Below are 12,698 nucleotides of genomic sequence, written 5' to 3'. Positions count from 1 at the left end.
TCCTAGTGTTTTTATGGACTGAAGCATCGGCCTCAGAAGCACCTAGTGCATTTTGGGGCCTCCTTTTTTTTGAATATATTTTAGACACCATGTCAGGTTTGAAGAGCTCTTGTGGTGCCAAAACAAAACTGACCCCATTTTGGAAACTACAACCCTCAATTAATTTATCTAGGGGTATAATTAGCATTTTGACCGCAAAGTTTTTATGCTAAATGTATTTAAATTAGTTTGTGAAGATGAAAATCTACTTTTTTTTTCTGGAAAAATATAGAAAATTTGTAATTTTCACAACAGATAAAAGGAAAAAAAAATAACACCCCAGCATTTGTAAAGCAATTTCTTCAGATTACAGCAATACCCCATATGTGGTAATAAGCATCATTTGGATTTTGGAGCGCTGATTTTGCTGGATTCGTTTTCAGTGCCGAGTCACGTTTGCAATGAAATGGAGGGACCAAAACCATGGAAACCACCCAAAAGTGACCCAATTTTGAAAACTACACCCCTGACAGAATTTATCTAGGGGTATAGTTAGCATTTTGACCCCACAGTTTTTATGCTAAATGTATTTGAATTAGTCTGTGAAGATGAGAAGCTACTTTTTTTCTGGAAAAACGTAGAAATGTTTAATTTTTACAAGGAATAAAGGAGAAAAAACACCCCAGCATTTGTAAAGCAATTTCTCCCGATTACGGAAATACCCCATATGTGGTCATAAACTGCTGTTTGAATCCACAGCGGGGTTTAGAAGGGAAGGAGGGCTATTTGACTTTTGGAGCGAAGATTTAGCTGGAATAGTTTTCGGGTGTCATGTAGCATTTGCAAAGCCCCTGAGAGACCAAAACAGTGGAAACCCCCCTTAAAAGTGACCCCATTTGGGAAACTACACCACTTAAGGAATCTATCTAGGGCTAATACTGAGCATTTAGACCCCACAGGTCTTTTACAGAATTTATTACAATTAGGCCGTGAAAATGAATATCAACATTATTCCCACTAAAATGTTTAATTTTCACAAAGAATAAAAGGAGGAAAAAGCACCCCAACATTTGTAAAGCTATTTCTCCCGAGTCGGCAATACCCCACATGTGGTCATAAATGTTTTTTTATTAGAAAGTAATTAACACATTCTGGACGGATCCATTTTTTTGCTTTTTTATTTTCGTTTTTCACTCCCCGCCTTCCAACAGCCAGAACGTTTTTATTTTTCCGTCAAAGTGGTGTGAGGATGCATTTGTTACCTACTGTAGTTTTTATTGGTACCATTTTTTGTTACGTACAACTTTTTGAGCACTTATTAATTTTTTTTTTAGAGCGGAGGTGACCAAAAAAAGCAATTTTGTCATTTTAAATTCTTAATTATTTACGGCGTTCACCATGTGAGTTAAATAATGGTATATTGTAATAGCTCAGACTTTTATGGATGCAGCGATACCAATTTTGTGTATTTTTTACATTGCTTTAGTGAAAAAATTTGGAAAAGGGTTTTCTTTTGGACTTTAAATATTTTTTTTATTTTTTTTCACGAATAACGTTATTTCCTTTTTTTCTACACATTTTATTAGTCCCCCTAGGAGACTTGAACCAGCGATTATTGGATTGCTGGTACAATACACTGCAATACTAATGTATTGCAGTAGATTGTCATTTTTACAAGCTCCTGTAACAGCGCGATCGCTGTTCCTGTCCGTTAGTCCCGGGTGTCAGCTGGAATACACAGACACCCGCAACGTTTGGCGCGAGCTGAGCGCGTGAGCCCGCTCCATAATCCTCCCACACACATGCTATTAAGTCGTGGTGCACAAAGGGGTTAATGCGTAACGGGTGGTGCGGAGTGAAAATGAAAATTTTCCACTGATATGCCATTTGAGTGCACAATATGTTGTGCCACTGAAGACAAATACCTCATAAAATATTAAATTGGGCTCTCCCTGGTATGGCGATGCCAGCTCTGTGGAGGTAAACTGCTGTTTGGGTACGCTGTAGGGCGCAGAAGTGAGGGAGCGGCATTTGGAGCACAGATTTAGCTTGGTAGTAGTCCGGTTTGGCGTTTTGCTGGTATTTCAGTTTATAATGTGGGGCAAATGTAAGCTGTGCGGGGTACATCAGGGTATAATAAGAGGGTATAATAATGGGGTAAATAAATAATAATCCACAGATGTGGCCAGCGTCAAACTGATAAATGCTACCCAATCTTATCCGCTTTTGGACACTGCACATTTTGCATCGCCATATGCTAAGAGCCGAAACTTCTTTATTTTTTCTCCTCCGGAGCTGTGTGAGGGCTTATTTGTTGCGTGACAATCTGTAGTTTTCATTGGTACCATTTTTGGGTACATGCGGTTTTTTTTATCACTTTTTATTCCATTTTTTGGCAAGCAAGGTGAGCAAAAACCAGCAATTCCGATGTTTTTTATTCTTTTTTTTACGGCGTTCACCCTGCGCTATGACAATTTTACTTTATTCTGCGGGTCGATACAATTACGGGGATACCATATGTATATAGTTTTTTTTACGTTTTGCGCAATAAAATCACTTTAGAATATAAATTTATTTTCTGTGTTACCATATTCTGAGAGCCATAACTTTTCTATTTTTCAGTCAAAAAAGCTGTGTAAGAGCTTGTTTTTTTGCAGGACGGGTTGTAGTTTGTATTGGTACTATTTTGGCGTACATGTGACTTTTTGATCACTTTTTATTGTATATTTTGGGAGGGGTGGTGACCAAAAAAAATAGTGATTCTGGCATTGCTTTTGACTTATTTTTTTTGCGTCGTTCACCGTGCGGGAAAAATAACATCATAGCTTTATAGTTGGGGTCGTTACGGACGCGGTGATATGAAATGTGTACTTTCTTTAACGTGTTCCTTTTTTTCCTATAATAAAAGACTTATTATAGGGGAAAAAAAGGAGTTCTTGTTTATGTAACTTATAACTTTTATAAAACATTTTTATGATTTTCTTTTTTTACTTGTCCCACTAGGGGACATGCATTCTAGCAGCGATCAGAGCTGCAAGTCTAAATTACACTACCTACGTAGTGTATTGTGTTCTAACCGTCATTGTGACGTGGCAGTCACTCTGACAGAAAGCCTATGAGAACCAGCCTGCGGCTGGTCCTCATAGGCTTCTGTACATGGCAGCCCGGAAGCCATTGTCTGGCGTGCGGTTGCCATGGGTACTATCGCCAGCCCCTGTGATTTCACGTGGAGGCTGCTGATCTCCGCTAAACTCCTTAAATGCGGCGATCGCAAACGAACGCTGCATCGAAGGGGTTAACTGCCGAAATCAGCGGCAATGGTCCTCTGATCGGCAACAGGAAATGCAGGGCAGTCACCCTGCACGATTAACCGCCGCTGCGGTGTAGCGCCGCGGTTAACGGTCAAAGTACAGACGTAACTGCACGAAGTTACTGCTCACCTGGACGTGCAGTTCAAGGTGCGGGAAGGGGTTAATATAAATATTACAGTAGGGCCAATAACGCGCTTAATTATGAACGATTGCTAAGATTTCAAACAAAAATAGTTTTTCGAAGGACAAAATATAAAAAAATATATAGAGGAATACTTACAGCCTTTTAATCCCAGACTCCTGTGGGTTGGGTGTTTTGGGGTTTATTACGAAGGAGGATTGTGGAATCTTGTTTTCCTCATCAGCTTCTTCACTAGAGAAAGTATATAACCATGAAGTCAGACTAATCACATTGTGACAACATGCTATAGAAATATAAAAAGAGCAAAAGAAACTATTTTTAAATGCAGGAGTATTTATGTGGCACTATGCCAACTAACTCAAATCGAGTTAAAGCCAATATTATTTTAAGGCAGTTTGCATTATTCTAGAGGAAGTAAGCCAACAAAACATTTGGGAACTCAGAAATGAATCTATGATAATAGATTTGTTTTATTTATTTTTTTCAATAGTACAAATATACCATAAATTAAAGAGAATATTTTTAATCCAGTTTGCAAAAAAAATTTATCAATATATATTATTTCAAATGTACATATAGACCTTTACACTTCTAGTCCTGTGAAGCTGAAACGTCTGGTACACAGAATTTAGCAACTATTCACTTATGGTACCTTTTGTAATAAGCAAGTTCTTCCTGCAGCATAAAGACTTTGGCTTTCAGTTCATTTCGTTCATGTAAGACGTCTCTTAGTTCTTGCAATGTAAACCTGGGCCGATTGGAGTCTTTAAGCTCAATAGATAATTTCTCGGCGTCAAAAATACAGTCTTCATTTATGGCTTCAGTCTACAAAAACATCAGAACACAAATCAGGTTGCTAGCTCTCTCACATCTAGCGGTCTCACATCTAGCTAGCTCTCTCACATCTAGCTAGCTCTCTCACATCTAGCTAGCTCTCTCACAGCTCATATCTAATATCGATCATATCCATCTATCTATATGACAGGACTTTACTTTGGTCTTCTCTGTCCTATCCTTGCAGGTGCTCTCCTACAACTCACATTGCTCCCTTCTTACCTCCTTTTTGCTTTATGTCCCCCTTCGCCTGTTCGCTCTCTTTCCTATGGTTGGCCATATTCCTTTTAAGTCTTTTCCTTCTCCAAGTGCTGTTCTGCTGTCTGGAAAAGTCCGTGCAATACTGCTAGGACTGGAAGGGTGGTTCGCCGGTGTCTAAGGCCTCATGCACACGACCGTAGCCATGTGCACAGCCGTGATTTTTGGGTCGGACGGCTGCAGAGTGTCACCCGCAAATCGCGGGCTGTGTGCATTAATTTCTATGAGCCTGGACCGCATAACACGGCCGTAATAAGACATGCCCGTTCTTTTTGCGGTCCAGGCTCCTGGGCCACGCATGGACCGTGGAAACCACGATCGTTTGCCTGGGCCCATTGAAATGAATGGGGCCGCAATTCACCCACAGATTTGTGGGTGAATTGCGGCCGCAAAAATACGTTCGTGTGCATGGGGCCTTAGGCTGGATTTACACGCAGCGTTTTTCGCCGTTTTGGTGCTGTGTGTGTGTTAACAGCATTTTTTGTTGCGGCCAGATAAGTCGATGGTAAAATATAAGATGTGCTATATACATTTGGGTTTTAGTTTGTGGTATTTTTGAGGCCAGTGGGGTTTTTGTTTTTTTTTGCGAACGGAGCTTGCTCTGGGTATGGCGTTTTTCCCATATGTACAAAATGGCACAATATAAATGGCCACAAAAAACGCCACAAGAACGCATGTTACATTTTAATAACGCTTGTGTTTTTAGAAGTGTTTTTTGATGCAGTTTAAATTCCTGGAGAAATTGCGTGTGTGAAGGAAGCCTAAAGTCTGGAGCTTCAATGAGGTATTGACCAATTATGTACACAAATACAGATTTACATCCTCGGAAAGTAAACAATGAAGCTTGCGGCAAGCAGAGATATTGAAAATTTCAGGAATGCATACATAAACTATATCATAAAAGGAATAAAAACTGGAAAGCCCTTTTAAGACACACGGATGAAACTCCGTAGGATCACAGTTTAAAGCTTGCCATACCCATATGTACGTCGGCCGAACCTGCAGATTTAACGGGATATGCCGACCATCTAATGTGTATGGCGGCAGCCCGAATCTCCCCTAACGGCAAGTGTCAGGCATGTTGAATTTCAACATTCCGGATCCTTTTGTACGTTAAAAGTTGAGCCTCTTCCAGAGGAGTCTGGCAGCAGCTTTCTCCCTATTGAAAACACAGGCACACTCAGCCGATCCGGGCGTGCATGTGTATGGGGGAGGCTTTAGGAATAGTCGGCTGTCCGCTATTTAAAGTATATGGCCAGCTTAAGTTATACAAAAATAACTCACGTAGTAAAAGAACTAAATTATTATATGCTTCTAGAATGATTGGTCCAAATTCACAGAAAACAAGCATTTTGGTGACAGATGCTCTTTAAATACTTTCATAGTACAAAACAACATAGCCAGATGGGAGTCCATTAGATCCGTACTAACCCTCCTCAAGTAGGACATCAATCTTTGCATTCGTCATTAGGAAAAAGTTACAATTTAGTGCTCCCTAACGTTAAAGGAAACTATTGCTAAGGACGGTCACAAGTGACTATACCACTGTAACAATTTGTGACTCAAGAGTCCTTAGTATGTCTTACCTTCTCGATTTTCTCTTCACCATTTTGCACCGGCTCTCCTTTCAACCTTTCCCTCAGTTTTGCAATTTCCATTCTCATATTACCAGACTCTTGCTCCTTGGCTTGCAGATATGCCTCCAGCTCCACTTTCTGCTCAATCAGCGATTTCCCCTGTGCCTCCACCACTGTAATGCGGTGTCGCAGGTCATGATTAATCTTCATGAGGCGATTCTGCTGCTGCTGTAACTAGAGTTTAACCAGGAAGACACATTAGACCTTTATAATGTAATCATGCTTAAAATAATACATCTTGCCGCCAATAATACATCTTGGCGGCATTCGTCTCAGCGCCTGGCAATAATACATTCTGATTGTTGAGGGGTGCTGATTGACGGGGCATGTCATTCTGCCCTGCCAATCAGCTCCTTTTAACTAAGTAAGTGGCGCGATGGCGTCGCTCAGCCCCAGCAGACCTACACAGAAGAGAGCAGGCCAGCATTGACACGGGATAGCACGGGAATGGGATCATGGTGAGCATGTAAAGTTTTTTTGTTTTCAACTAAAAAGTGTGGGGGGCATTATCTACAGGAGGGGGGGGCAATATGTGGGACACAGTCTACAGGGGAGGCTTTATACGGGACACAATCTACAGGGGGACTATATGTAGGGCGCTATATGTAGAGCGCCATCTACAGGGGGCTATATATGGGGCACAGTCTACAGGGGAGGCTTTATGTGGGACACAATCTACAAGGGGACTATATGTAGGGCACTATATACAGGGTGCGCTATAAGTAGAGCGCAATCTACAGGGGGCAATATGTGGGACACTATCTACAGGGGACACTGTGTGTGTGTGTGTGTGTGTGTGTGTGTGTGTGTATAGGACACAGTGTATGGTGCCATAATAATCAGGGACACAGTGTATGGCATTATAATTAGAGGTGCAGTGTATGGTACGATTATATATAGGGACGTATTGTGCGGCACCATGATAACTTTATCTTTGTTTATAGATGCAGAAATTTTTGAAAAGTGAGAAGGCCAAGACATCTGAGCGGAAAACTGCAGAAATGGGTCGTGGCCGGGAGAAGTCATAGAGGTCTGGACCGGATGGAGAAGAAAAGAGAAAAAGAAGAACTTGAATCTGAAATTAAGTCACCGGTAAGTCACTTAATGTAAATATTTATTCTGCCTCTAATCAGTACTGTAGTCACTGTATGATCTGCAGCGAGATGATGGGTGGTGTGATATTTTTTTGGGGGAAACAGCAACTCCCAGCATATCCTTACCCATGCTGGGAGCTGTAGTTTTATCCATACAAACCTATACAGCAGGGGTTGCACTAAATTGAGCTGTATTTGTGCTGGTGCTGTATATATGTACAGTGCTTGGTTCTGGGGCTGTATATATGTACTGAGTTTGGTTCTGGTACTGTATTTACTGAGCTCGGTTCTGGTGTTGGATATATGTAGTGAGCGTTGTTCTAGTACTGTATATATGTACTGAGCTTAGTTCTGGTGCTGTATATATGTCAGCACTTGGTTCTGATGCTGTATATATGTACTGAGCTTGGTTTTGGTGTTGTATATATGTACTGAGCTTTGTTCTAGTACTGTATATATGTACTGGAGGTTAGTTCTGGTGCTGTATATATGTCAGCACTTGGTTCTGATGCTGTATATATGTACTGAGCTTTGTTCTAGTACTGTATTTATGTTCTGAGCTTGGTTCTGGTGCTCTATATATGTGCTGAGCTTGGTTCTGGTACACTGTTTCCGTAAGTCCCATAGAACTGAATGGTAGTTACAGAAACAGCGTAGCTCGCATGCTACGCTGCTTCCGTAACTGCCATTCACTACTATGAGTTACGGAAAGTCCATGGTCAGGAAGTGGCCGAGCGGCAGCGATAGCAGAAAGAGGTAGAACAGGGTTTAGGGGGCCAGGTTCTAGAGAAAGATGCGAGTCCCACCTCTGGGAACTGCACCTATCGGACAGGATCCACAAGATATGTCATAAATTTCCCTCACAGGAAAACCCCTTTAAAGTGTAACTAAATTTCTAAACTTCTGACATATCATAGTGAAATGTCAGAAGTTTTTATCGGTGGGGGTCCGAGAACTGAGACCCCCATGGATCGCTAAAACAAAGTGGCAGAAGCGCTCAGGTGACCGCTGTGCCGCTTCGTGTCTGATCTGCTTTTCTCGGAAAGCAGAGTAAGTGGTGTATGGACGTACACCACTCCGAGGAACGCCGATCAGAAGCGAAGCAGCGCAGCATTCAATCGTGCGCTTCTACCGCTTCACTTTAGTGATTGGTGGGGGTCTCGATGCTCGAACCCCCCACCGATTAAAAGTTCTGACATATCACTAGGACATGTTAAAAGTTTAGTTACACTTTAAAGAGAGGTGTTCTAATATATAGTGCAACATGTGCACGTGTTTGTGCAACTTTCTAAATACTTTTTATTAAAACTAATTTTTACTTTTTAAGATACAGCTGCTTTATATCTTGAATACAGAGCAGCTGTATCTAGTGCTAAAACCTGTATCCATCAGGTCAGTGGCACTGACGGGTACAGTGTCAGTGGGTGGAATTGCGTGTGAGGGGGAAGGAGGGGGCCCAAGTTGTGTCAACAGCCCAGGGCCCATGGTACACTTAATCCGCCACTGCACGCAGCGCATCATTGATTATAGATTCTGTTAACCTCTTCCATTTCGGGGAACAGGTTAATATAAAAATGTATATCTAATAGATTACAACTTCTAATTGTATTTATGATAAAAAAATATTTGCAGAGGTTAAAAGTTGTGAAGTTACATACAATTATTATAGTAATATTTATATAAAAGAAAATAAATTTAATTGGTATTTTTTTCAGTTTATTTATAGGGTTGAAAAAAAAATAAAAAAAAATTCTACATTATATTTTTGGGCAAAATCGCTCAGCACTATTTCTACCCTATGTTTTCAAATATTTCCCAGTGCAAGATGAGCTTAGCGGTATATGCCTGCCAATTGGCATGGAAAGAGAAATGACAATTCCAGGCTGCTCTAGGGCTTACAGCCATTAGGCAATTAAAGTATCTTTATTAAAAATCAAAATAAAGAATCTTCATAGATTTAAGGGGTATTCCCATCTTAGCTTGGCTGCTGCATCAAGATCCAAACTCAGTAAAGAGGAGGTCGGCTTAAGAAAACAGCGTAGGACAGCAAGCTCCCGTAACTATGGGAGTTACAGAAACAGTGTAACATAAGCTCCAATATTTCCTTAAGCCTCACCACCTCTCTACGGAGCCTCCACCTGGATGTGCCAGCTAATGGCCACCCCATCAAGCCGGCACAGGGTCAACATTTAACCTACACCTACCAGTCTATATAAAAACATCAGTGGCTGCCGCGATTCTGTACAAGTTAAAGCACACTTGCATTAGAACCTCACAATGCTCCACAATAGACAATCTTAAGCCACAGCTGCAAAATTGTGCACAGGGTAACAATTTTTCTGGGCTCCGCATGAGTAAGGGGGTGAAGCCTCCCGAAAAACATCATGGCAGGGTGAGGAGGTTTGAGCAGACTCCGCGTTCTCAGATGGAATGTCTTTGATACATATTTATAAAATATAAGGAAAGATACATGTGGATACTGGTACTGTGAGTATGATTTCAAACATTTTTGAGCCCAGAAAAAGTTGTTACCCACACCTATCAGCCATTTATGGCATATCCTGTGGATATGCCATGAATGCCCAAGATGGGAATACCCCTTTAATACAGATATCAGACTCTGTTCACACTGGTGTCATTGGGATCACGTATACAATAGTCTGTTTTGTAACAGATCTTATTGACTTAAAATAAGTCTGTACATTTTTTTTTATATTTCACAGGACTGAACAGGGCAGTATGCTATTTTAGGCACCAAGGAGCAATAGAAACCTGACAGAAGAGAAGTGTGAAAAGAGCCCCACTAGGCCAATTGAACAAATTCTGGATCCTGCATCATTAGATGTAGTTGTGCATCTTGCCCGGAGCCGAGACACCCACCCCACCTCCAAAAGATATTTCAGGTAACCAGGCAGGTCATGACAACTGCTACTTGGTTACATATAGGAAGGAGCAGGCTGCAGGATCAACCTGCAAAAAGATGCGGAGGATCTATTGAACACTGGGGATGAGGCAAGATCAATTTTGCGGTGTGGTGGGCACGGTTTTTTTAGCTTTTGTTTAGAGTGTTGCATAAAAGAGGATCTGTCATTACTATAGTAATGATCAATCTCCTAGCTAATCTAATAGGTGCGGTCACACAGATAATGCTAGTGAAAATGGTGTCCCAAAAAGTTTGTTTTAAAAATTATGAGCTTTTCTTTTTCAAAATATGCAAATGAGGCTATACTAGACAAGTGGGCATCAACACCAGCGATTCTCCTGAGGTGGTGCTACCTCACACCCTCTGACACTGTCCTATCAGCATGAAGCTGCTTCACACAGTGTGAGATTGAGGCTGGAGGGAAGGGGATCACTTCAAAATCGCCATATCTCTGGTTGAGGACCAGCTACAACAGCCGGAGATTCTAGTCTTTCATGTATTAAAGTATATGTTCACAAAAGTCAGAAGTCTAGCAAGCAAAATGGGGGAGCTGGAGGCCTTGGTACTGGAAGAAAATATAGATATATTTGGTGTTGCTGAAACATGGCCGGACTCTTCACATGACTTGGCTGTAAATCTAGAGGGTTTTACACTTTTTCGGAAAGACAGGACAAATAGGAAAGGCGGTGGAGTATGTCTGTATGTGAGAAGTGATATGAAGGCGAGTGTGAAAGAGACAGTAATGGGTGAAGATTGTGAGGAGGTTGAAACCTTGTGGGTGGAACTAAAAAGGGAGGAAAACACTGAAAAAATTACTTTTGGTGTAATCTATAGACCCCCCCAATATAGCTGATGAGATGGAAGGTCAGCTATATAAATAGATGGAGCGGGCTGCACAGGCGTGTAATGTAGTGATAATGGGAGATTTTAATTACAGGGATATTAATTGGTGTCATGGTTCGGCTTCAACTGCAAAGGGGAGAAATTTCCTTAACCTGTTGCAGGAAGATTTTATGGGCCAGTATGTGGAAGACCCGACTAGAGGTGAAGCTCTGTTGGATCTGGTCATTTCTAATAATGCAGAGCTTGTTGGGAACGTCATTGTTCGTGAAAACCTCGGTAACTGTGATCATAATATAGTTATATTTTACATATACTGTAAAAAACAAACAGGCTGGGAGGGCAAAAACACTTAATTTTAAGAAAGCCAATTTCCTCAGGATGAGGGCCGCAATTCAGGATATAGACTGGGAAGAACTAATGTCAAATAATGGGACAAATGATAAATGGGAGATTTTCAAATCTACTTTAGGTAATTATACGGCAAAATGTATTCCTATAGGTAACAAGTATAAACGACTAAAATTAAACCTCACATGGCTTACACCTTCTGTAAAAAGGACAATACATGACAAAAAAAAAGGAAATTCGAAAATACAAATCTGAGGGTACAGCTGTAGCCTTTGTAAAATATAAAGAGCTTGGTAAAATCTGTAAAAAGGTAATAAAATCAGCAAAAATACAAAATGAAAGGCAGGTGGCCAAGAATAGTAAAACAAATCCCAAAAAATTCTTCAAGTATATAAATGCAAAAAAGCCAAGGTCTGAACATGTGGGACCCCTAGATAGTGGTAATGGGGAGTTGGTCACAGGGCATCAAGAGAAGGCAGAGTTACTATATGGGTTCTTCAGCTCTGTATATACAACAGAAGAAAGAGCAACTGATGTAGCCGCTGCCAGTGCTGTTAATATATCAGTTGATATACTGAATTGGATGAATGTAGTTATGGTCCAAGCTAAATTAAATAAAATAAATGTACACAAAGCCCCGGGACCAGATGGGTTACACCCTAGAATTCTTAAAGAGCTTAGTTTAGTTATTTCTGTCCCCCTTTTCATAATATTCAGAGATTCTCTAGTGACTGGTATAGTGCCAAGGGACTGGCGCAGGGCAAATGTGGTGCCTATTTTCAAAAAGGGCTCTAGGTCTTCTCCGGGTAATTATAGTCCAGTAAGCTTAACATCCATCGTGGGGAAAATGTTTGAGAGGCTATTGAGGGACTATATACAGGATTATGTGACAAAAAATAGTATTATAAGTGACAGCCAACACGGTTTTACTAAGGACAGAAGTTGTCAAACCAACCTGATTTGTTTTTATGAAGAGGTGAGCAGAAGCCTAGACAGAGGGGCCGCAGTGGATACAGTGTTTTTGGACTTTGCAAAGGCATTTGACACTGTCCCTCAGACGTCTAATGGGTAAATTAAGGACTATATGTTTAGAAAATATAGTTTGTAATTGGATTGAGAATTGGCTCAAGGACCGTATCCAGAGAGTTGTGGTCAATGATTCCTACTCTGAATGGTCCCCGGTTATAAATGGTGTACCCCAGGGTTCAGTGCTAGGACCACTATTATTCAACTTATTTATTAATGACAGAGGATGGGATTAATAGCACGATTTCTAATTTTTGCAGATGAAACCAAGCTATGTAATATAGTTCAGTCTATGGAAGATGT

At 40.9% G+C, this 12,698-nt stretch overlaps 1 protein-coding gene across 1 annotated transcript in view; it reads right to left on the bottom strand.

Moving 5' to 3' along the window:
* Window positions 1-12,698, bottom strand: part of RILPL1 (Rab interacting lysosomal protein like 1) — an 86,032-nt gene that overhangs the window by 32,879 nt on the left and 40,455 nt on the right. Inside the window, 3 exon segments of the mRNA XM_075833850.1 lie at window positions 3,571-3,663; window positions 4,085-4,257; window positions 6,111-6,335. Coding sequence (XP_075689965.1) covers window positions 3,571-3,663; window positions 4,085-4,257; window positions 6,111-6,335 — 491 coding nt within the window.

This window comes from Rhinoderma darwinii, chromosome 1 (assembly GCF_050947455.1).
Source record: "Rhinoderma darwinii isolate aRhiDar2 chromosome 1, aRhiDar2.hap1, whole genome shotgun sequence".
NCBI lineage: Eukaryota > Metazoa > Chordata > Amphibia > Anura > Rhinodermatidae > Rhinoderma > Rhinoderma darwinii.
The sequence above is the reverse complement of the archived record's forward strand: the minus strand, read 5'-3'. Positions and strand labels throughout refer to the sequence as shown.